Source organism: Penaeus vannamei, chromosome 20 (genome assembly GCF_042767895.1).
Source record: "Penaeus vannamei isolate JL-2024 chromosome 20, ASM4276789v1, whole genome shotgun sequence".
NCBI lineage: Eukaryota > Metazoa > Arthropoda > Malacostraca > Decapoda > Penaeidae > Penaeus > Penaeus vannamei.
In genome coordinates, this window is record NC_091568.1 from 34,096,748 (window position 1) to 34,121,476 (window position 24,729).

The 24,729-nt window shown below is 41.1% G+C and overlaps 2 protein-coding genes across 3 annotated transcripts in view; both read right to left on the reverse strand.

The window, feature by feature from the left end:
• Positions 1 to 683: 683 nt before the first annotated feature.
• Positions 684 to 9,049, reverse strand: LOC113800212 (probable acyl-CoA dehydrogenase 6). Its single transcript, XM_027350939.2, has 8 exons — positions 8,838 to 9,049; positions 7,363 to 7,483; positions 6,958 to 7,087; positions 5,874 to 6,148; positions 5,286 to 5,425; positions 4,190 to 4,385; positions 3,698 to 3,825; positions 684 to 1,942 (listed from the first exon to the last, which is right to left on the reverse strand). Exons 1-8 carry the CDS (start codon positions 9,003 to 9,005, stop codon positions 1,814 to 1,816), a joined length of 1,287 nt encoding a protein of 428 aa, XP_027206740.1. The 5' UTR covers positions 9,006 to 9,049; the 3' UTR covers positions 684 to 1,813.
• Positions 9,050 to 13,648: 4,599 nt separating this feature from the next.
• LOC113800217 (CAP-Gly domain-containing linker protein 3) overlaps positions 13,649 to 24,729 on the reverse strand; it is a 93,984-nt gene continuing 82,903 nt past the window's right edge. The window contains exons 6-14 of one of the 2 annotated variants that reach the window (XM_070135411.1): positions 20,322 to 20,454; positions 19,890 to 20,039; positions 19,243 to 19,474; positions 18,667 to 18,788; positions 18,311 to 18,523; positions 17,791 to 18,046; positions 16,140 to 16,315; positions 15,015 to 15,269; positions 13,649 to 14,972 (exon numbers count right to left, since the gene is read on the reverse strand). In XM_070135411.1, the coding sequence (XP_069991512.1) occupies positions 15,052 to 15,269; positions 16,140 to 16,315; positions 17,791 to 18,046; positions 18,311 to 18,523; positions 18,667 to 18,788; positions 19,243 to 19,474; positions 19,890 to 20,039; positions 20,322 to 20,454 (1,500 nt within the window). In that variant the 3' untranslated portion in view covers positions 13,649 to 14,972; positions 15,015 to 15,051. Of the gene's footprint in view, positions 15,270 to 16,139; positions 16,316 to 16,875; positions 17,254 to 17,790; positions 18,047 to 18,310; positions 18,524 to 18,666; positions 18,789 to 19,242; positions 19,475 to 19,889; positions 20,040 to 20,321; positions 20,455 to 24,729 lie in introns of both variants that reach the window. The other variant, XM_070135410.1, reaches the window with a different exon arrangement.

Sequence of the window (24,729 nt, forward strand, 5' to 3'; positions counted from 1 at the left end):
AAAACCACAAAGGCAAGCTGTTATGTCATACAAGACAGGACTATGGCAGAAACATCCCATTGTTTCCATATAATCTATATTTTCATAATACAAAACAGTGCAAACAAGACAAACACAATACCTATGAAATCCACCCTCCACTGTGCTGTGTAGTGCAGCGGTTAGCATGTTAGTCTAGCAATCTTACTGCCACGTTCAATCCTGTATGCTTCCAGTGGGTGGTAACTCTGGCCATTCCTTACACACAGGGGGTTTTAAAAGCAAAATAAAACAAACAATATGTCACAGCAACGAACATCCATTGTAACAAATGGAATTAAAACTAAATCTAAAAAAGCTATACATTCAAACTGCATGAACTACTGCAGAAGGGTTTATCATTCACATTCAGAAACACCAAGGACAGAGAGCCATCTTACGACTGCCAGCCAATCACCTCAAGTTTAAGGTGATTGGCTCTCTATCTAAGGTGTCCTAAGTGTCTCTGGATATGTAAATGTATAACTTACAAGTGTAATACTGATGGAATTGCCATAAATTCTATTGAATTTGTTTCACTATACACTAAAATAAGTTGATGCCAATTATCATTTTGAGATATGCTCAGAATCATTCTCCACTTTATAAAAGACAAGAAGGTACTTTTAAGACAACTTAGGATATATGATAAGGAAACACCCTAATGGTTTTACATATAAATTTTATTTAAGATGAATTTTCTTTCTGCAAAGTTACATTTCAATACTAATGTAAATCTTGAGAAAAATATATATTAGAGGAACAAAATTGTATTTAATAATGGTGCTACCTCCCAGTTATTAATAATACAGCACATTTCAAGATCAGAATTATAAAAAAAAAACTCCAATAAATTGCTAGAATTTAATAAGGCATAAAACCAGCCCTATAAACAAACTTTATTATCTTCACTACTAAATTATATAGTACCTGTATCAATCTAAACCACTCAATCTATGTTTGAAAGAAATAACTACTGTTTTCTGTACAAATTCCTGATGTAACTATAGCACCTTTGTTTGGAAAACATAAACATGTTTTCATTACTTGTACTAACCATAAGAATATAATTCTTAACCTATTTGCATTGCATTGAAGTGTCTGGGATGTTTTTTTCTCAGGTAATCAACTGTATGAATTTGTATTTTCCATATAATTTCAAAGGACTCTTGACTTTTTTTCCCACAGATTTTTCCTTTGTATTTTTTTTTACCCAAAGACTGAATGTAAGATAACTATTTTATATAGAAAACAATTTATATACTTAAAATGTACTATACCAATAGAATTCTAACCATAAAAATGATATAAAAGAAAATAATCAAAACTTACTCACTTTACTGGGCCTGCCACCCCTCTAACCTAGACACTGGACCAGAAAACTTTCACCTTTGAATGTTCTGGTAAGACAGAGCCTTGGCAAGTACCCAAAATATAAAGGAACAAAGCATATAACTCTTTTGTAGACATCCCCTAAAGGTGATGCATTTGGGTCTGTTTTTCTATGAAATTGGCGTAGTTTAGAATTTTCATTAGAAGACTCCTGTTATAACTTGTGGTTTTCCTCTATCATGGGGGCCAATATCATCCCTAAAACTGTTGAGCCCAAACTAAAAGTACAAGTGGACGGTACATACCTAAGAATTCCATCATTAATGACAATGTTAGTAACATCTAATAACAGTTCTTTTACTTTCTTTTTTTTTTTACAAATTACAGTATAAGAAAAAGTTTTAAAAGATTTTAAAATGTCCATCCCAGTAAACTAAAATTTAACACATATCTTTCAGTCTGTCTACTTTTTCTTTTTTGGTGCTTGTGGCAAGATGCCCATGTACTTGCAGATAATACTCAGCATCACCTCATCTGCTCCTCCTCCAATGGACACAAGCCTAAGGTCCCGGTAGAAACGACTCACTAGAACCTGCAAATGAAGGAGTGATTAGTATCATGAATTTCTTCTGGTTCTGGTGAGTAAGAATACCTCTGTGTAAGGAAAAGGAAGGTGCTATTGGAAATCCCATTATATATGTCAGTCCCATTATACATTTCACAAAGAACAGCAATAACCAGAATCTTCAGCATATTATGTCATGCACATACTTTGTTTATAAGATTATAAAACAAATGCTAAAAAAATACATATGAGCTATTATGTAAAAACACTAGAATTTCAAAAACTTACATAATAGAAATTCCACTGTTTGTATATTCAACAATTAATAAAGGGCTTACAATAAACCAACAGCTATCCTGAATACTGCCTCTTTTTAACCCAGTGGATATGGGTGACATTACATCATGAGAAAAATTGGTGTCGTGCTGGGTGACAGGAAATATGCCATCATGGAAACATCTGGCTGAAGGCAGGGGTAAAGCAAATGTACTATCATGAAAAATTAAATTAGTGGCTAGGGTGAGAGGAACCACATTATGAGTGCTTAAAGCTCTTGGAGGAAGTGTAAACTCAGTGAGCATGTAGGAAGGGGCTCTAGCATTGTTTCCGAATGTAAATGAGGGTCGAATGAACCATCCATAAGCCCCAGGATCCTATTCCTGCCTGCCATGACCAGTTGTACAAGGTTTGTTACAAGAAATTAAAAATAGTTCTAGATTACCCTGAGAGATGATATGAAGTCTATGCAAAGGAAACTCTTGATACAGCATACCAAACATAGGCCTTGAACATTGGCAAAAACGTAAAAAATATTTGTAAAGAGTCTTGACATCGCACACAATTAGGCCTACAAGCAACACACATGAGAGTCACCAATGAAGTAAGCCTAATGCCTGGATTTTGGGTCACATTTGGGGAGTGAGGCACTGACGTCCAATAGTTAATAAATAGTTTAATAAATAGCAGTTGCCAGGATCCTTACATCATCAATCAACATTTCTAAAATATGAAAACATTTACTTTAATAAGACTACGGTCTACAAATTTCGCCTCCAAATATTTAATTTTCTTTTGCAATGAAAACAAAAAGAAAAAAAAAAGAAGAAAATCATATATCTCCATTATAGTTATTTACATTTCTAAAAGTTGGTCATTCCGATTCATGGATGTCAACAAGCATCACAATGTGCAATCAGGACTTAGTGAGGTAATGGGTCATAAATTTCATCATTCAAATGCAGAGAAGAGATTCATGGGGATAATCTCCAGGATATTTTTGATGAATCTTTCTTTCAACCATGCACATTCACAGATTTGCCTGATGCTAGAGTCAATTTTATTGCTCAAATACTTTTTTTTCTTATTGCTTGAAATTACATGACAGGGGAGCTTTGCCATTCTCTACTATTATTAGTTTTCTTGGCTGATACCATGTGAAACACTGCAGACATAAAGGGTACCGCTATTTTTTTAAATCTCTATCAGATCCCCATCAGGAGAATGTAGCAGAATCAAATTGGACCTCCAAATTTTCAGCTTACCACAACTAATGTAACACTCATTCTTTCATATGGCTCACTGGCACCACCACAAAAATGACTCATTCTAATAAAATTCATATACATTAACTGCAACCTCTTGTATCAACAAAAGATATGATACAAGAAAGAGACATTATCCTAATCCTTCATAACATGAACAGATTGTGAGAAAAGAATAAGTAATATCTCCTTCCGAAATAAACCCAACTCCAGAGCACACTTCCTATGCATGAGCACCAACCTCATTTGTGAATCCCATGCCTCCCCAGAACTGCAGGCACGAGTCAGAAATTTCCCTCACTAGGCGACCACTTTTCAGTTTGCACATGGATGCCAACTTGGTAACATCTTCACCACCAACATAGAGTTCTGAAAATGTGAAATGTATGTGAAGATATATTGAAATCTCTCATTCATTCCAGCCCTTAAAATTTTTTGCAGTGCATGTGAAGTTACCCAGAAATTTACTCTTTAAAATCCTTTTTACAATATTCTCTAGTAATGCTTAAGGCTTATGATGTAAAACAAAGTTTTGTTGTTGTTAAAAAAATGTACTAACGCTGTAAATTCACAGTGAAAATTTGCATAAATTCCAGGGACTTGAAATTGTGGTGTATAAGAAGTTCTATTGAAAGCCATTATTCTTATTATTCAGAAGTTAACAGGAAATGTAAAACCACTCTAAAAGACTTAACGTATCACAAAACTGAAAACAACACAAAAGCAAACCCACCTGTTGCCCTGTACAGCAAGGATCTCAGACACTCGACTTCTGTCTCCAGTTCAGCCAAGCGGAAGTGGATGTACTGATTGTTGAGGAGAGGCTGACCAAAGGCCATCCTGTCCCTTGTGTACTTGATGGTTTCCCGGATACAGATCTCCAAGGGGGCCAAAGTCAAGGCAGCTGCAGCCAGACGTTCCTCTTGAAACTGGGGAAAACAAAAAGGTATGAATTTCTCTTCCTTAACCTCTCCCTGCTGTGTGGCATGTACATACATGCCATGGCTGTTGTGGTCAAAGCAGCGGGTGGCATCAAACACGACCCTTCCCACGCTGTCGGCTCATCAGATGGAGCTTATTTTTCTCCAATAGTAGCAGCATCATTTCTATTTCAAAGTGATTGTAAACCTTTAAAAATGGTATATTTTTACAAATTGTATCAAGATACAAGCTTTTAGGTGCCTAACGTTGCCCGCAAACTACCAACAATCCAGGCACAAACAAGGGAAACTGCCAATATGTGCCAATAAACCTGCGATCATGTCCACTTGCCAAATTTTTGACCAGGCATTATTGGGTTAAAAAAAGCATCTGCTGCTAAAAGACAAGAATGAGTAGTATTTTAACTATCACTCCCTGGATTTGCTGTTGGATTAGGAACCTTATAAATGATGTGTAACAAAGAAAGTAATTCCAGTAAAATAGAAAAAGCTAGTTTTATTACTGTAGAAAAAATCCCCTTTTTTTTATTATTATTCTTTTTTTACATCATTTCAAATATCTGCTTTTCTATCCTTATTCTCAAATTTCTATTATGATCTTTTCCAAATGTGTTTTGGTTACAACACTGCACTGTATACATTATTTCTGTAAAAAAAAAAAACAAAAAAAACAATCTATTTAAATCTAACCAAATAAACAATGTCAAGAAAATATTTACTTATTTAAAAGACAAAAAATAACCTACTGCTAATATGAGGTTATTCAGCAGATAATCTCTTTGTTCAACAGACTAACTAAACAAAATATATAATATGAATAATCATATACATATCTCAACCTCCTAAAAAATACTTAAAAATAAAGCAATAGCGGGTCCCCCATCTGACCTGCAACATCTGATAAGTGAAACCCATTCCTTCTTGGCCGATGATGTTCTTTGCTGGAACCCTCACGTCCTCAAAGAAAATCTGTGCCGTGTCTGAAGAGCGCATTCCCATTTTGTCAATCCTTTTGTTCAGATGTATTCCTGCAAGAATTACTTCATTAATTTTCTTAAACAACAACTGATTTTCAAGGTCTGACTTGCTTAAGACTGTTATGTATTATAGTCTGAAAAAATATAGAAATGAGTCCTGCATAGGTATCACAACCTGAGACTCTCCCATATATTCTAAAACTAATATGTAAAATTTCATTGAATAATAACCTTTTTTGTCCTGGATTTTTCTTTTATTTCTATAAAAGGATGGCTACCATCTCTTTATCATAGAAACTGAACATTTAGAGAAAATGTATTGGCAATACAAATCCATAAATACAGTGACTAGTATCCAGGCGCCGGGTATCATAAAAACCCCTCTTTCCTCACACGTTCACTTTCTCTCTTGCCCTAACTTTCCCATTTCACAAACATACCCCGAATATCAATATGCCCACAGAATCGCACTTGCCTATAGACCCATCCATCTATCTACCTGGAGTATCCATGGGGACACAGATAAGAGACTTGTTCTTGTGTGGTGCTCCCTGCGAGGTGTTGGCCAAGAGGCACATCCAGTCAGCCTGGAATGCATTTGTTATCCACATCTTCTGGCCATTGATGATGAAGTCATCCCCCTCTCGCCTGGCTGTTGTCTTCAAGCTGGCCACATCCGATCCACCAGAGGGCTCACTTACCCCAAGACATGAGACCAAGTCTCCTGATATGCTCGGAGCTAGGAACTGCTCTTTGACATAGTCACTTCCAAACCTGTTGGTTAAGGATGTCTCCCAATCTTTTGCTTTTGTAAACAGTACTGTATCAATTGAAAATGCATTTTTTCCCCCTCTATAAATCTGGTAATCTTTTATCCCTCCCTTTCTAATGCTGATTCCCTCTTCTTTACATTAAATCATACCTATCACAATTTTTTAAAATTTCCCAAATGACATGACTCTCCTTTCATCTCAACTGATTAATCTAAAAGTTTAAATCTTAACATAGAACTGTATCTTTGTTTTATATCGTTATTGTGGCAACTTCAAACACCAGCATATCATATTCTTCTCAAAAGCCATTTTTTCTTTTCATCAGTAAAAAAACAATTTTCATAATATATAATAAATACAAAATGACACACAAATAATGTGTAACTTCATTTGTGCCAGTGATTCATCAACAAAACTTTATATATAAAACTGATATTCATTAGATTATCAACAATTTCATTTTATTTTATGTCAAAGGACACATAACCTGTCAAAATGTAAAGGCAAACCAATTCACAGTGAAAATGTAAAAATAGATAGAAAAAAAACATCAAAAATACATAATATTATATCATCCAATATCTATTTTGCATAAAATAATAATTTCATCATTAAAGCAATGGAAGAAATTTTCATATTAGCAAATTACTAATCAACCCTTCTATAACTAATACTTTTTACAGGAATATCTAAACTTCTACAGAAATGCAAAAACAAATCAGATAATAACTTGACATACTTTAAAGTGACACAACCAAAATAACACAAAATCAATACTAAGCACTAATACTGATACTACTTATGAAATACCTGGCAAGCGCAGGTGTTGCCATGTCAGTCTGCACAGCAATAGCCATTGGGATTGCACCACAATTGACATTGCCAAGAGCCTCCCCCATGGCAACACTGTATGTGTAGTCCAAGCCAAGTCCTCCATATTCTGTAATTCATCAGTGGATTAGATACTTAAAAACTTAATACTGAATTTCATGTCATAGTTTTATGTTTTGTACATAAATGGAAGAATGAGACATCTTCAATTCTTTTTAACAACAACGATTTTAACTACAGTATATCTTAAAATATTTACTCAAATAAGATTATTCCATTTTCCAAGTTCACCTTAAAGCCGTACATACATGTAGATGTAAACTAATAAATTACAGCAGAGAATATGCAACTGAGAATAAGGAAGAATCAAATGCAGAAACTAACCTTCAGGCTTTGTGACACCAAGAAAACCTGCCTGTCCGAGCTTCTTGAAGACCTCATGGGCTGGAAACTGTCCCTCGGCCTCCCACCTATCAACATGTGGGTTGATTTCTGTGTCAATCAACTGCACATTGGGAAAGAAAAGTAAGAGTTTAAGTACACTGCTTAATAAGAGCACAGAATAATGAGATCACGTACAGAGGAATGCACACACAAAGATGAAATGAAACACAATCGCAACAGTAAAAGAAACACTGATGCTTCAAGTCTAGTCAATCTAATAAAGTGCCATTTTGGTTTTACTATCTGTTTTTGAGATTTACTATTTATCTTTGTTATAGCTCTGTACTTCATTTGAAAATATATCAGGGGTATCCACAAGGCAAAACATAATTTCAAAGCAAATATGTGTGAATGCTTTGTTTTACACACAGAACTTGTAAAGTATAGATAAAAGAATAATACTGTTAATTTTATACTGCAAATATGTAGTCTAATGTAAACCCTACTTTGAATGACAAAACATTAGAAACCAGCATTGCCTTTTGCCTTAAGGTAACTTCATATAGTTAAAGTATATCTTGCTATTTTAGATATCACCCCTAAAAGGGCAGAGCTCTAAACATGAGAGAAATCATAAAGAAAATACTGCAAAACAGCATAAGCACAGGAAATTTATCTAAAACCACATTTTCTGAAACTTTAGTTTGCCACTAAAAATCATGTATTTTTGAAGAGATTAGTGTCTCTTCTCATCTAGCCAAGAATCTTAACAAGTTTACATATATAAATTGATTATCTAAGCAGCATACTGTTAGATTAACCATGCCTTACTAGATTTTACTTTCTTCCTTGGAGTTTCAGTTTCCATGTTCTCTTACACTGCTGTGCCAAATAACTTTGTAATTTTTGACTTACGACAGACATACATTTAAGGTAAGTTTCTTTTATTCTTTTGCTGTCATTTCCATAAATCATTAGCCTTGAAAGTGGTGGCAAGCTAACACTTAACCTATACCAATGAAATCTGAGTTACTGTGATAAGCTAAAGTGGATGATATGGGTAGAGGTTGATGATATGTCCAATAACTTTGTTATTTTTGAATTGCGACGTAAGTGCATAGAAGATAAGTTTCTTAGAATCATTCGCTCTATCAGTTTGCATATATAATTTTTCATCTAAAAGGTGGCTGGCTGAAACTCGACCCTTACTGTGCACTTACACATCTTTTTGAAACCTTCATGACATACTGATAAGTACGTTTTATAATCAGTTATCATTTTACTGATAAGTACTGAACAAACAATTTGACAAAACACGTTACATAAATAATTCAAATCACTAATATATATCAAGATAAAATGTCGAAACAAAAAATACTAACACCTACTGAATTATAAAATAAATAGACCGCGCTACCAAAACTGAAAATCAAAGAAAAGTTAAGAGATAATAAAGAACAGAACAAAACAGTCACCTTCTTCAGCGAGTTCTGCAATTCTAGGTGTTCTTGCTTGTAGAATTCGCTTGCTTCTTGTGCTTGTTGTTGTAAAGGATAAGTAGTCGATATATTTCTTGTTGTCAGAGCACGCCATGGTACAGTGATCAGCCTTTTTGGTATTTTGGAGAGAGTAGAAGCTGCCATTGTTGTTTACGCGATCAGCTGTTGCGGACTGAGATGCCATATAGGGATTAACTGGATAGCCTTCGTCTTTGGGGTGGTACGGATAAGAAATTATCATTTATCTTATCACATAATGGCATATATCATTATGCTTGTATAATATATATACTTATATATGTATGTTTAATACATATAAAAATTAATACACACACTCAAACACAAATAAATACACATACACACAAATAAATACAGACACACACACACGCGCAAATAAATACAGACACACACACGCACAAATAAATACACACACATATGCACACATACATACACACATACATACACACACACACACACACACACACACACACACACACACACACACACACACACACACACACACACACACACACACACACACACACACACGCATTTATATATATATATATATATATATATATATATATATATATATATATATATATATATATATATATATATTGTGTATGTGTGTGTGCACACATACACACACACAATTATATCTATAGATTACATATATCTATATCTATATATAGATGTATACATACATATATATATATGTTACAAAAAGTGTATTATGTTATAAAAAGTGTACTATAATAATGTAAGTGTGTTTGTGTTCGTGGCGATGAAAAAGCCCACCAAAATATGTGTATGCTCGGGGCGCCGAAAAGCCCGCCAAAAACGGGCCGTTGCGTGATTGGCTGCCTGAAAGGCGGGACGAGAATCCGGCGTCGTGATTGGCTCCGAGAGGGGAGTGGCGGGCTGTTCGAGAAGAGATCTGGAAGAGCGAGGACGGTTCGTGACAGTAGCTGCGATCTAGAGTGTGCTGCTCTCTCTAAGGAGGACACAGAGACGGAATTAAGGTGATTAAGCTGTGCGCATGTGTGAGGTGACCGCATTTCCTTGGAGAGAAGTGATAAGTTGCTGTAAATAAACTTTGTGGCCCGCCAATTAACCGTGGATTGCTACCTGTTTGTCCTTCACCCCGCCAACTTCATTCAGTGCCCTGAGTGCCAAAATACTCGTCAAAGGCTGCTCACCGAACCCCGTGGGACAGGCAGGTAAAGAAGTGCAGCATCCTGCCATACAGGGTGGGTTGTGTGAGGCACTTACACTTGTGAATCTGTCTGTGTTACGTAACATACATATACCTATATATATATATATATATATATATATATATATATATATATATATATATATATATATATATATATGTATGTATGTATGTATGCACACATACACACACACATTCACACAAATATATTAATCAAATACCTTTCCAGAACAAGTTCTGTCGCCCCTCGTCAACGTGGCAGAGTGTGTTAGGGCACTAGATTCGGATGGGGAAGGCTAGATCAGTCGAGGTGTCATGGCGTCTGATTCTATTTTTAGAAAAAAAAAAACATTTAGATGACGTCACCAAAGTTACGGATGCTTTATGAATATGGCCGATCATTTTGGTCTATTGAATTTTCAAAAAAGGAGGGAAAATAATGATTTTGATGGTTATATTTCCATAGAACAATCATGAAAAATAGCCCTGTGGGACGCCATGACACCTCCTCGAGTTGCTACTGATCTAGCCTTCCCCAGATTCGGATCCGCGATTGCGAGTCCGAATCTGCGACAGAGATTTAAAGAAAAAAAATGCTCCCTCTGACTGCAACCTCGCCCGGGAGAAGAAGCCAAGTCGCCCAGGTTGTGATCAGTTTTTCCATTGTTGTTTGTCTGTCCTTCCAGACTGCGACTGATTGGTATGGCCACAATTATTTGATTCCTTGGTTTACGGATGTTATTCCTGAAAACCTTTGACAGGCGGTCTCAAAATAAAAATAAGTGGGCGTTTTGACTTTTTTCTTTCTTTTTAGAGCAGTTTATAAAATTCTGGAAACATGTGACGGGCGATAAAAATAAATGAAATACCGATGTGCTGTGTGTATGTGGATGAAGATAAGGTAAAGATCATTATAACAATCATAAGACCAAGTCTTGAGGACGGTGCAGTGGTATGGAGTCCACACTTAATAAAGGATATTGACAAACTGGAAAGAGTTCAAAGAGCGGCCACAAGATGGACACCTACCCTAAAAGATCTGAGTTACTGTAGACCACAGACCCGAATGATCTCCGGTGACACTGTGCTTGAGACCAATGGCAGATACCATCGAATGTGGATGTTTCTAGGGGTATGACTAGAAACACAACATTAGAATCAAGTCACAGCGGATCAGGTGTGGCGGCGATAAAATGTAGATTTCTCAATAATTTTCATTTTCGAAAATCGGGAAATCAAGGGCGGTGGGTCCGTAAACCAAGAAATATAATAATTGTTGCCTAAAAAAAATCCTCATGTAAGACGTCAAAACAAGCCTACATTTTGCAGTGACTCTTTCACTAAAATAGCTTATTCTCAGGTTTCTCCCATTTCTATATGGATGAGCCGCCTCTATTGATTTTTCTACGGCTCATTTCATACTGATTCTGGCATGGTTTTTACAGTCGGATGCCCTTTCTGACACCAAACCTCTCTATTTATCCGGGCTTGGAACCGGCACCCATAAAGGCTGGCTTATCCCCCAGGTGGCTTTTACACTAGGTAATCAAGGTAAAGTTCCTTGTCTAAGGGAACAAAGCGCCAGTCGGGGGACTCGAACCCTCGAACCTGGATTTGTAGACGAATTCAAAATCCGGTGCTCTAACAACTTTGTGAAAAATGTTTACGAGGATTATAGTCTGAGACAGCAGTTCGAGTAGAGAAATTGGTCAATAATTAGATGGCTCGTCAGCTAGTTTTACCGATGTAAGATTTGCCATTTCGGTAGTGACTTTGATTGGTTACTTGTCTGTCCTTATGATCTAAATCAGTGATTCCTTTTCTATTCTGTGGCCGCCGATCAATAAATAACGATCTCCATGGCCCCATATATAGGTATTGCAGTTATTGCTAGTTATGAATAGTGAAATGATGCCGACAGTTATAGGTCAAGAACACTATATAGATATTCCAATTTATTGATATGTGAGAGAGAATTATATTCCCATGGCCCTTAAGTTGGGAACCCGTGGTTTGAATAGAGACGATATGAATCACGGCAAATTCGACACGTTTTAATCTTGATAATGATTAGACCAGACCGTCCGGCCCGAAAAGTATACGTCCGAAATTTGTGGATGTCTTCTGGATACACATTTTTAAGAGAGCCGCGGAGTCTACAAACTTTCAAATCTGGCGTGCACGTGTGTGTGTGTGTGTGCGTGTGTGTGTGTCTGTGTTCTTACCTGGTTGTTTCAATACGGGAGAAGAGCTAAGCTGAGGTGGTCCTGTCTGCTATATTTAAATTGTCGTATAACTTTTTAAATTGATTTACATTTTTGGCACACACTACGTTTTTAGGGAGACTTCCATGCTTCAATATTTCTGTTTGGGAAGCTTTTTTTTTCATCTTTATCACCTCTTTTTACTTTCAACTTTTTGTTGTGTCCTCTCGTTCTTGTGTTCAAGATTAAAAAGTCCTCTTTATCTATCTTCACTTTTCCTGTAATACAGGTTAAAATCATAATCATGTCCCCCTTTTCCTTCTTTCTGCCAAGGTAGTAAGTCCTAATTTCTTTAGTCTATCTTCGTAACTCAGATCTCTTAGAGTAGGTGCTCAGCTTGTGGCCGCTCTCTGAACTCTTTCCAGTTTGTCAATATCCTTTATTAAGTGTGGACTTCATACCACTGCACCGTACTCAAGACTTGGTCTTATGATTGTTATAATGATCTTCTTTACCATATCTTCATCCACATACACAAATGCCCTCATTTTGGCAGTCAGTCCTAGCATTTTGTGGACCTTTTCATTTATATTATTATTTGGGTTTAGGTTTCAGATGATGATTACTTCAAGATCTTTTTCTCTGTCAGCTGTGTTTAATATTGCGTCTCCTAATTTATATTGGAATAGTGGGCGATTTCTTTCTCCGTACCTGACAACGTGGGATTTATTGGTACTGAATTTTCCATTTACAACACATGAATAAGTCCTCGATGTCACTTTGGAGGCATTGGCATGAGGAGTGTATGTTATCTTTTTTTTGTATCTTCGCGTCATCTGCAAACATATTTAGCTAACTACCTGGGCTCATGTTCGACCTAAATCATTAATGAAATTAGTAAACATAATCGGCGCCAACACCGATCCTTGAGGCACTCCGCTGGCTACTCGTCGCCATGTAGAATACTTCCCTCTAATTACTGTGCTCATCTGTGTTTCATGAAGAAAGTCGAGTAGTTTGCCTTACACTCCACCTAGGTGCTCTAATTTCCACAGTAGTCTTCTATGAGACACTATCAAAAGCCTTTTTGAAGTCCAAATGTGTGTGTGATATCATCAGTTTTTTTCCAGTACTAATCTATGCGATAATCAGTTGTGCCATCCATCTCCGGTTAAAGCAGCCTTCCTCAAGTTTAATTTGAATTTGAAATTGATCAAGATTTAGGATAATGTGATCATATACTAAATTGTACACAAATATTATCATGTTAGAGGTAATCAGTTTTATTTTCATTATCACTTAATTGTCATTACATCGTTATATATAGATAAAGACCACAGAACTCGGATATAAAATCAACAGTAGTTTATGGTACTCTTTATTGAAGTCTGTAACATAATAATCCATATATACATGGCCACACATAGCATGATCTCTGGGCCACTAGAGAAGCCAGTGTGTTAAACATAATAATTGGTTATAACAAAGCTTGCGTAATGAAACTTCTTTTAACACTTGTACGTAGATATTTACAATATATAAATGTCCATATATATTACTATCGTAGAAAAAAATCGTAACAAAAACGTAGAGAAACACTGAGAAAAATATGTTTTAACAGATAGAGACAGTAAATGTTTGTTTGTTTTTTGTTAGCAAATGAATTTATATTTTATCGTGACTTGTCATTGTGCATTTTCACTGGCCAATTAGAAAAAAATGCATATTTTTCCGATTTGAAACTACCTGCGTTCCAATTCACCGCCAGATCATAAGATTAAGAAAATTCATATTAAGAAAGAATTAAGGTTTTATCGGTTTAAACAAGTACTGTGTGTTTACCCAGATTCCAGAAGGTCCTTGAAACAGGAAGACCACATTACAGAAATAAAGAAACAAAACAGAATTAAAAACAAGTTGAGCTTCAACTCTTTCGCGTTTTCTACGGCGCATCGAACACTTCAGCCATCACCTTTATGACTAATTAAAGCATCTTACCTACAACTTAATCCTAGATGGTGCATAGTCTTTTGCTTCAAATAATATACATGTTCACGTCAAAGAAGCGAGGCAGAAACAAAGTATTGATGAAAAACAAGTGCATTTGAATAGGCCTACAGAGAAAAAAGATTTTATAGCCATGCGGTTGTCTTCGTTTTGGGTCAGTTTCGTACAGAGCGCATCTGCGTAAGAAAAGCCAAAGGAAAAAAAAGACGAATAAAAAAGATGAAATACGAAAAGAAAATATATAAACTTTGGCCTCGATTACAAAAAAACAAGGAACAGAGTAGAAACATAGATTAAAAATATATTACCCTAAAACCTATGAACTATTTACATGAACTTGTGTCTCCCCCTCTCTGTCAACCGTCACCGCATCCTCAAACTCTCCAAGAAGGTATAATAACGACAACAAAAACGACTAAAACGACAAGAATTATATTTTGTTTGAAGGATACCAAACTCCCCCACCCCCTTTTCTCTCTCTCTCTCTCTCCATATACATACATACATACATACATACATACATATATATATATATATATATATATATATATATATATATATATATATACATATACTAGAACCGAAAGGCCATCACGAGCGACACGAAAAGACACAGAAGTCTAATCCTCCTAAATTCCATCGACTCTTCCGAACAGTTCCCGAGCGGGACCCTCTCCTCTACTCCTCGAGCTCCTCCTCGGGCTTCACGAGCTGCTCCTCTACTCCTCGAGCTCCTCCTCGGGCTTCACGAGCTGCTCCTCTACTCCTCGAGCTCCTCCTCGGGCTTCACGAGTTTGGCTCCGTTGATCCCCCTCACGTACACCTTGCTGGGGCGGACCATGATGCCGTGGCGTGGGCGGCAGGTGAAGTAGCGGCGCCCACGGACCATGCCGTCGTGCCGCCCCTTCGCCGCCCGCAGCTCCACGCCCAGCCACATGCCCGCCTCGAAGTCCACGCGCCCGATGTACTTGATCACGCCTGGAAAATAAGGGAGTTAGGAAGAGTGGAATAAAGGGGAAGAAGGAGGGTGGTGGGAGATAATTGGTTGAGAAGGAGGTATGGAAAGAAGGAAGGAGCAAAGAGAGAGACAAAGAGAGATTGAGAGAAAGAGAGAGAGAGAGAGAGAGAGAGAGAGAGAGAGAGAGAGAGAGAGAGAGAGAGAGAGAGAGAGAGAGAGAGAGAGAGAGAGAGAGCGAGAGCGAGAGAGAGAGAGAGACAGACAGACACAGACAGAGAGAGAGAGGGGGGGATTTGGAATTTCTTTTCTAAGCCCAAGGAAGAAAAGGGAAACACGGGTAAAGGAGACAAAAGAAAGGGAGAATGACGAAGGCAAATGGAAGAACGGAAGAGTTAAATCTACTTTGAATGATGTTCAAAATAATTTTCTGATAATAAAATCTAATACGAGGAAATTGATTGCTATGTTCTCTTTTCCCTTTATCCTCCTTCCGTTCCTCACTTCCCCTCATCTCTCTATCCCTTCCCCTTCCATCTCCTCTTCCTTTCCTTACCACACCTCCATCACTTCCCTGTTCGTCTCCCATTCCTTTTCCCCTCACCTCCCGCTCTCCTTTTAGTCACCCTCCCTCATCCCTCTTCTTCCCCTTCCCCCTCCCCCCTCCACTCTTCCTTCCTACCCTTCCCCTTCCCCTTCTCCCCTCCTCTCTCCTCTCCCCCTCCCCTTCCCCTTCCCCTCTTCCCTCCTCCCCTTCCCCTTCCCCTCCCGCCCTCCTCCCCTTCCCCTCCCGCCCTCCTCCCCTTCCCCTTCTCCTTCCCTCCTCCCATTCCCCTATTCCCTTCCGCCCTCCCTCTGCTCTCCCACGCCCGAAAACAACAACAGCAACTCACCGACTTCGTTCTTGTAGAAGACGTTGTGTCCGACCTCGAGCCAGTGCTGGTCCTCGGTCTTCTTCTTGGGGTTCTTGGGTCCGGGGAGAACCGGGGGGTCGCACCACGTCTGCTCCTTCTTCCGCTCCTCCGCCGCGCGCTCGATCTCCTCCTGCCGCTGCCGGGACGACACGTAGCTGCGAGGGGGGAGAGGGGGAGATAAGATTGGGAAGGTTGGTGGGAAGGGGGGGGGTTGGATTGGTGGGTGGCGAAGGTTGGGAGAGTTGATATGTGCGTAGGTTGGTTGGTTTGTCTTGTTGTTGTTGTTGTTGTTGTTGTTGTGTGTGTGTGTGTGTGTGTGTGTGTGTGTGTGTGTGTGTGTGTGTGTGTGTGTGTGTGTGTGTGTGTGTGTGTGTGTGTGTGTGTGTGTGTGTATGTGTGTGTGTGTGTGTGTGTGTGTGTGTGTATGTGTGTGTTTGTGTGTGTGTGTGTGTGTGTGTGTGTGTGTGTGTGTGTGTGTGTGTGTGCGTGCGTGCATGGGTGCGCGCGGGCGCTCGTATTTTCATATCCCCCAGTTACTTTTTTTTTAATGATTACATGCAATCCCGAAGCGAGAGAGACAGAAGCTTGGTTTCGTTAGGAAGCAGGTTAAGAATCGTACAAAACTAAAGAAAAACTCGAGAAGGAGAAAGGGCAAAGGCCAAGGGCAAAGGAGGGGGGAGGGGGACGGAGAAGCCGAGGGAAGCCGAGGACTCACCGCGCGGAGAAGGACCTGTTGAGGCTGGTCATGGTGGTGCTGGGGTAGATGGCCGTCTTGAGCGAGTGCGTCCTGGCGAGGGCCCCCTGCGCCTGGTCGTCCAGGAGGTGGCTGGCGGGAGGCACGTGCGCGCACTCGTCGAAGGGGTCGTCCACGCTCGTGCCCAGGACGGCGCCGGAGGAGGAGCTCCCCATGCTCGTCCCTAGGCTGATGGGTCCTGTGCCGGCGAAGGAGGGCGGCGGCGGGCAGTATCCGAGGCTGAGGGAGCCGCTGCAGGAGGTGTTGATGGCGTGGGTGGAGCCGTGGGTGGAGCTGAGGGAGAAGCGGCTGTGACGCATGTCGGCGCCCACGTCCTCCGCGTCCGGGTCGCTGCTGATCCTGCGGGGGCGGCGAGGGCGGGGGGAAGGAGGGAGGGAAGGAAGGGAAGAGGAGAGGGAAAAGGAGAGGAAGTGTTAGTCTTCATTTCTACGAGTTATGAAGCTGCTAAGATCTATGGAAAGTTTACATGACTCTTAAAGGTTATTAGTTGTTTGTTAGCTAATAGACGGCTGCGTGTTTAATGATGGGGTGCAATTTGATTTTACACAAACTACTGCTAAAGCCTCTACTACGTTACCCGACGAGTGCTACACCGTGGTTTATAACTAATAGTGATTAGTTTGAACATCGATTCCAAGCCCAAAACAGTTTATATCCCTATTTGTTTTAATTTGTTTTAATAGTGTCCTTAATTATTATAAATATATATATATATATTTATTGCAGCCACACTTTAGTCTCATCCACACCATAATGGCTTTCATTCTTTTTAACACACCCACACTAAAGTTTTTTATTTCCATTCCGCTGTTGCCTCTTTTTATTCCGCTTTGTTGCCGCCTCCACGCCCACACCCGGCGCACCGCGGGGACTTACTTGATGACCCTGGAGGGCGCGGCGAAGATCCCGTGCTGGTTCCTGCAGGCAAAGTACCGCGTGCCGTTGACCGAGCCGTCGTTGGTGCCCCTTGCTATGTCGAGCTCCACGCCCACCCAGAATCCAGAGGCGAAGTGCACCGCGCCCGTGTACCTCACCACGCCCGTCACCGCGCGCTGGGACGAGCCGCTTCCCACGCCCATGTCCACGTACACGCGGTCGCCCACTACGATCTTGCGGGTGGTGTTGCGGATGTCTGGGGGGGAGAGGGGGGGCGTGGCGTTAGGAATTGCAATGTCAAGTTGGAAGGAAAAACCAGGCTTCATCCACCACACAACGCTTCGGATTAAAAGAACTTGATCCTCCTCAGGTGGATAACAAAGGAGGCACTCATAATATCATGATTATGGTTTACCATAGTTCACCTTGAGGGATCCGATAATGCGTTTAATCCAAGAGGAATTTAGCAATCCTTATGAAAGGACGAAAAAGGACCTCAACAACCAGTGAGGAAGCGCACCTTGAGCGACCCGCGAGGCCACCCTGGACACGTCGACGCGGCCGTGGTTGACGCGTCCGGGCGGCAGCGAGGCGGAGCGGCGGCTGGGGTGCGCCCCTGCGCCCGCCCTCGGGGAGCGCTGCTGGCGGTGGGCGACGGAGGTGGAGCGGCCCTGGCGTCCGCCGCCGCTCACGTTGGGGATCTTCGTCAGGCGGTTCACTGGCACGAAAACTCCTGCGGGAGGAGGAGGGGGCGGGAGGTAAAGTTTTGGGGCGGGATATGTAAAGGCAGTGTTTATTCAGTGTTTATACTTTCTTTTTTCACAAAATTATGATAGGAAGAGAACATGGAATCCCAAAGCGTAAAGAAAATCTTACCATAATTGTTGGCGCACCGGAAGTACATGACGCCCTTGACAGTGCCATTGTGGCGGCCGGACTGAGTCTCCAGCTCGACTCCCGCCCACAGACCCGTCGAGAACTCTGTAGCGCCAACGAACCTATAGCAAGAAGGAAGAGCTTAATGAAAAAGAAAATCAAGTCCTGTTATTCAGTCTTGATTGTATCCACTTTGAAGGCAACTTGTGACACTTCCTTTATTGTTTTATTTTTAAAAGTGCATTTCTGTATATTCTTAAGCTTCTTCATTAACTTATAATATCTTTAAACATTCTCAAATATATCCGTTTGTTTTAAAAATATTTTTGTGCCCTTAGTCTTTGAAAACACTAACAATTCAGCAAAAGGAAAACCTCTGAAAAAATCAAAGCATCTTAAACCAGTCGTCAGCTTCCCAAAAACAAAATCTTCAAAAATAACAAAACGCAAAAAATAATAATAATAATAATCATATATAAAATAATGATAATTCATTAATTTCTTTCACAGACAAAGCCACACATTTCAAGAGAACAGGAGGAACCCAGTCCCTGTGAATCCACCGCCTTTGTTTACCTCAGCGTCCCGGTCTTGACGCCGCTCACCAGAACCCGATCTCCGAGCTTCAATCCCATGGCCTTGAGCACAGCCCTTCCTGAAGACCCTTGGCTGTTGGTGTGGGCGTAGCTGTGGGCATGGGCGGAGGTGTGGGCGTGGGTGCCGGTAGGGGAGAGTAGAGCACGGAGGCGCCCAATCACATCTTGGACATCGGGGACCAGTTCGTATTGGTCGGGGGTGGGGATGCATTCTGTGGGAGGGGGAGGGGGATTAGTTATATCGAGGAAGGGGGAGGTAGTGAGGAGGGAAAGTGGAAGGGTGGAAAGGAAGGATAGGAAGAGGACGGAATGAGCGTGGTAGGGAGAGAGGGAGGGGAGAGAAGGGAGAGAGGGGAGAGAGAGGAGAGAGGGGAGAGAGAGGAGAGAGGGGAGAGAGAGGGGAGAGGGGAGAGAAAGGAGAGAGGGAAGAGAGAGGAGAGAGGGGAAAGAGAGGAGAGAGAGGAGAGAGAGAGAGAGAGAGAGAGAGAGAGAGAGAGAGAAAGAGAGAGAGAGAGAGAGAACGAAAGACCCATAATCTATTTCATTATTCAAGATCCCCACAACGAGACAACGCAACATCAATAACAGATTCCCCCCATCCCTTATAAAAAAAAAAAAAAAACTTACGGAAGGGCGTGCGTCCCTGGGTATCGGTGAGAGTCGGGAGGGCGCCGTGCTGGAGGAGGACCCGGGTGGCACTCAGACTCAAGTTGGCGGCGGCGATGTGCAGGGGAGTCCCGCCGGAGTACTCCAGGCAGGCGTCGTTGATACATACGCCTGGGGAGTAAGGTAAAGATCACTACGTGTACAAACGCATATTTTTTATACAGAGGGAGATGGTGAAACATTTAAAAAATACATGAGTGTCTCGGAATCTTTGGAGAAACTGGATTTTCCACGCCGGTAAAAGACATTTTCTGTGAGAAATTTAGACTTCATTAAAATCCATACAGAAATATTCGCCTCAATTAAAAATAAATAAGTATAAATAAATCAACAGAGTGTATAAATAAATGATCAAAGTATATAGACAACAGAAAAGAAAAGGGAAAAAATTACCCTTAGGGTCCCTGAGCAACAGGTCGAGCACGGGCGCCACGTCGAAGTAGGCGGCGTAGTGCAGGGCGGTCATGTGCGTCCAGCGGCATCTCTGGTGGACGTCGGCGCCATCTCGCAGCAGCTCTTTCACCACCTGCAGGAGGTCACGGCAGGGAAGGTTAGGTCGCTGAGGTCAAATGTGGTTTGTGGGAGAGTGGGTTTTGGAGTTACGTGACTCAATGTGTCTTTGTCTTTGTTTTTTATGCCTAATATGTTTACCAAGATGGTATTTGTGTTAGTGTCTGTTTCGTCAGTAGTTTTGAAATACATTCACGCCATAATTCATCAACTATTTATTGCTTCGAAACATTCCAATGAAATCATCACTTGAACGAATGAATCTGAAATATACACATTCCATAAAAATGCGATTCTTAAAAAAAAAAAAAAAAAAAAAAAAAAAAAAAAAAAAAAAAATCACATTTCCGCCATCATTTCCAACAATCTTTCCAAGTTTCTTTTTCGTAACTTTTACGTAAAAAAAAAAAATCTTCAACCAAACTGCAGAAGTGCACACGCTCGCCATTGCCCCAAATGACATAATCGTGCTACTGAGATGCGAGCAAACGCGAGAGGCTTAGGCGGCAGTCACGGCAAAAATTGGACGTAATTGAATAGAAGTCGAGAGCCATTTATTGCTTATTTCAAACTTTTCGAATTTGTGAAAGTTTGTTTTCGAGGTTTGTTGTTGTTGTTTGTCTAGAGTCTCTCTCTCTCTCTCTCTCTCTCTCTCTCTCTATATATATATATATATATATATATATATATATATATATATATATATAATATATTCTACTTCTCTCTTTTTTCCTTTTTTTAACAATTATTAGAGTCCTTAAATAAAACTCCAACATGAGTCAGTATCCATTTAAAAAAGACGAACTTATGAGAGTTTTAGTCGCCTTCAAAAAAAAGAAAAAAAATGGTAGACACAATACTGGCTACTGAAGAAAGTGGTTTTGGGTTTGAAGATGTCATACAGATTGTGCGAAGAGAATGGAGAAGAGGAAAGGAAGAAAAGAAAGAGGAAGAGATGAATGGAAAAAGAGAAGGAAGTGGAGAAGAAGTAAGGTAAAGGGAAGAAAGGAAGGAAGAGGAAGAGAAAGAGAAGGAAGGAAGAGGAAGAGAAGGAAAGAAGAAGAACAGAAGGAAGGAAGTGGAAGAGAAAGAGAAGAAAGGAAGAAGAAGAAGAGGGCTAAGGGGGCGAAGAGGTGGAATAAGAGGCGGGAGGAGAAGGAAGAGGAGAACAAGGATAGGGAAGAAAGTGAGAAGGAGGGAAAAAGAAACGGAAGATAAGAAAAAGAGCAAACGGTGGGGAAAGGAACAAGGATGAGAAAAGGAGGAAGAGAGAAGAAAAGAGGAAGAATCAGATTAACAAAAGTCGAAGAAAGAAGACGAAGAAAAGGAATTGAAGGAGAAAAAAGAAGAAAAAAAAAATCGACTAATAACGAGTGTTGCAAGAGAGAAAACGCAGCGTGCAAGTGTTGCTAAATTTCCTCCTGTTGCGAGTGACGTCACTGCGACAGCGCAATGAGATTTTACGACGAAGCTGAATGGTTTTAAAGTCTGCGTGTCTGCCCGTCTGTCTGTCTGCTTGTCTGTCTGTGTCTGCCTGCCCGCCTGCCAGTACGTGTGTCTGTATGTATGCCTGACCGTTTGTCTGTCTGTCTGTCTGCTTGCCTGTCAGTCAGTATGTCTGCCTGCCCGCCTGTCAGTATGTGTCTGTATGTCTGCCTGCCCGTTTGTCTGTCTGTCTGTCAGTATGTCTGTCTGTCTGCTTGATTGTCAGTCTGTAAGTCTGCCTGCCCGCCTGTCAGTATGTGTCTGTATGTCTGCCTGCTTCCTTGTCAGTCTGTATGTCTGTCTGCCAGTATGTATGTCTGTTTGCCTGTCAGTCTGTATGTCTGCTTGCCCGCCTGTCAGTATGTGTCTGTATGTCTGCCTGCCAGTTTGTCTGTCTATCTGTATGTCTGTCTGTCTGTTTGCTTGTCAGTCTGTATGTCTGCCTACCCGTCTGCCAGTATGTCTGTCTGTCTGCTTCTCTGTTTGTAAGTTTGCCTACTCGCCTGTCAGTATGTGTCTGTATGTCTGCCTGGCTATTAGTCTGTCAGTCTATCTGTATGTCTGTCTGCCCGTTTGTCTGTCAGTATATCTGTCTGTCTGCTTGCTTGTCAGTCTGTATGTCTGCCGGCCCGTCTGTCAGTCTGTCGTGTTCGCTCGCTTGCCTGCTGTAATAATAGTACTGTAAGTGTTGAAGCGCGTGTGCGAATGTTTGTACATGTGCACGTGTGTGTGTGTGTGTGTGTGTGTGTGTGTGTGTGTGTGTGTGTGTGTGTGTGTGTGTGTGTGTGTGTGTGTGTGTGTGTGTGTGTGTGTGTGTGTTTGTTTGTATGTGTGTATGTGTGTGCGTATGTGTGTGTGTGTGTGTGTGTGTGTGTGTGTGTGTGTGTGTGTGTGTGTGTGTGTGTGTGTGTGTGTGTTTGTATGTGTGTGTGTGTGTGTGTGTGTGTTTGTGTGTTTGTGTGTGTCTGTATGTGTGCGTATGCCACCGATTTTTTATATATATATATATATATATATATATATATAACTGTCTGTACAGCGAAGTTTTGCAATATTAAGAAGTAATTTCCTTCGAAAACGGAGATGACTCCTGGGAGACTCGTTAAAACTGATGCTTCGTTGAGGACGGATGGTTATGAACATGCACGCCCATGCACTGACACGTAATGTAAAGGCATATGCATATTCACGTACACACACATACACTCTCTCTCCCTCTCTCTCTCTCTTTCTTTCTCTCTCTCTCTCTCTCTCTCTCTCTCTCTCTCTCTCTCTCTCTCTCTCTCTCTCTCTCTCTCTCTCTCTCTCTCTCTCTCTCTCTCTCACCCTCACACACACACACACACACACACACACACACACACACACACACACACAAATACACACATACGCACATACACACAAACACAGATCCGCACAAACGCACGCACCCTCAAAAACACACACGTACAAACACACACACAAACATACACCCATACTGAAAAAGAAGAAAATACCCACCCCCTCATAGCATACTCAACACGCCCCACAATCACCTCCCCCTCCTCTCCTTTTCTCCCCCCCTTCTTTTCTCCTCCACCTCTCCCTTCCCCTTCTCCCCCTCCCTTTTCTCCTCCTCATCTCCTCTTCTCCTAACCACTCCCTTCCCTCCCTTTCCCTCTCTCACCTTCGTCTTCCCCTCCCCTCCTCCCCCTCCCTTCCTTCTTCCCCCACATCTCCTTCTCCTTCCCCTCCTTCCCTTTTTTCCCCTCACCTTCTTATCCACCCTCCTCTCCTCTCCCCTTTTCCTACTTTCCTTCTTCCCCTCCCATCCATTTTTCCTCCCTCCTCTACTTTCCTTTCTTCCCTCCCCTTCTCCTCCTCCTCCCCCTTTCTCCCCATCCTCCTCCCCCTTTCTCCCCATCCTCCCTTTCCCTTTCTCCCCATCCTCCGCTTCCCTTTCTCTCCCTCCCCTTCCCTTTCTCCTCCCTTCTCCCCATCCTCCCTTCCTTTCTCCCCATCCCCTTCCCTTTTCTCCCCATCCTCCTCCCCCTTTCTCCCCATCCTCCCCTTCCCTTTCACCTCCCCTCCCTCTCTCTCTCTCCTCCCCGCCAACCACGCATTAAAAGACCATCATAACTAGTCACTTTACCTCAAACTTTTCGCGTGACAAGCGAAAACTGCCAACCACACCCCCCCCCCCCACCTCTCGTTTAACACAAAGACCCAGTATAGCAAACCGTAGATCGAGAAATAGAGCGAAAATTGTCAAAGATGATTAATATATGATTCGTACTTGAGCAAATTCGAGGAAAAAATAAAAATAAAAATCAATGTAGAAAAGCGAGGGATTCATTCATGGCATTTCACTCGCTAGAAAAAGTGTTCAAATAACCATCGTGTGATTGTTTCCTTTTCCAGCCATTAAGAGGAAAATGTTTTCTACTCGTTCAGAGAAATTAATCTATTAATTATTCAAGTTTGTTTCCGTGCTTTCTGCCTGCCTGCCTATGTCTCTGTCTGTCTGTCTGTCTGTGTATGTCTGTCTGTCTGTCTGTCTGTCTGTCTGTCTGTCTGTCTCTCTCTCTCTCTCTCTCTCTCTCTCTCTCTCTCTCTCTCTCTCTCTCTCTCTCTCTCTCTCTCTCTCTCTCTCTCTCTCCTCTCTCCCTCCTCCTCCTCTCTCTCTTCTCTCTCTCTCTCTCTCTCTCTCTCTCTCTCTCTCTCTCTCTCTCTCTCTCTCTCTCTCTATCTCTTCTCTCCCTCTATCTCTCTCTCTCTCTATCTCTCTCTTCCTCCTTTCTCCTCCTCCCTCTATCTCTCCTCTCCT

Bases quoted from the DNA above. Each gene is read 5' to 3' on its own strand.
- LOC113800212 (XM_027350939.2), bottom strand. From the start codon at position 9,005: ATGGCAGCTTCTACTCTCTCCAAAATACCAAAAAGGCTGATCACTGTA. The intron at 7,088-7,362 runs GTTAGTTTCTGC...GATGAATTACAG, and splicing joins TGGTGTCACAAAGCCTGAAG to AATATGGAGGACTTGGCTTG. The intron at 1,943-3,697 runs GTTGGTGCTCAT...CTTCATTTGCAG, and splicing joins GCATGGGATTCACAAATGAG to GTTCTAGTGAGTCGTTTCTA.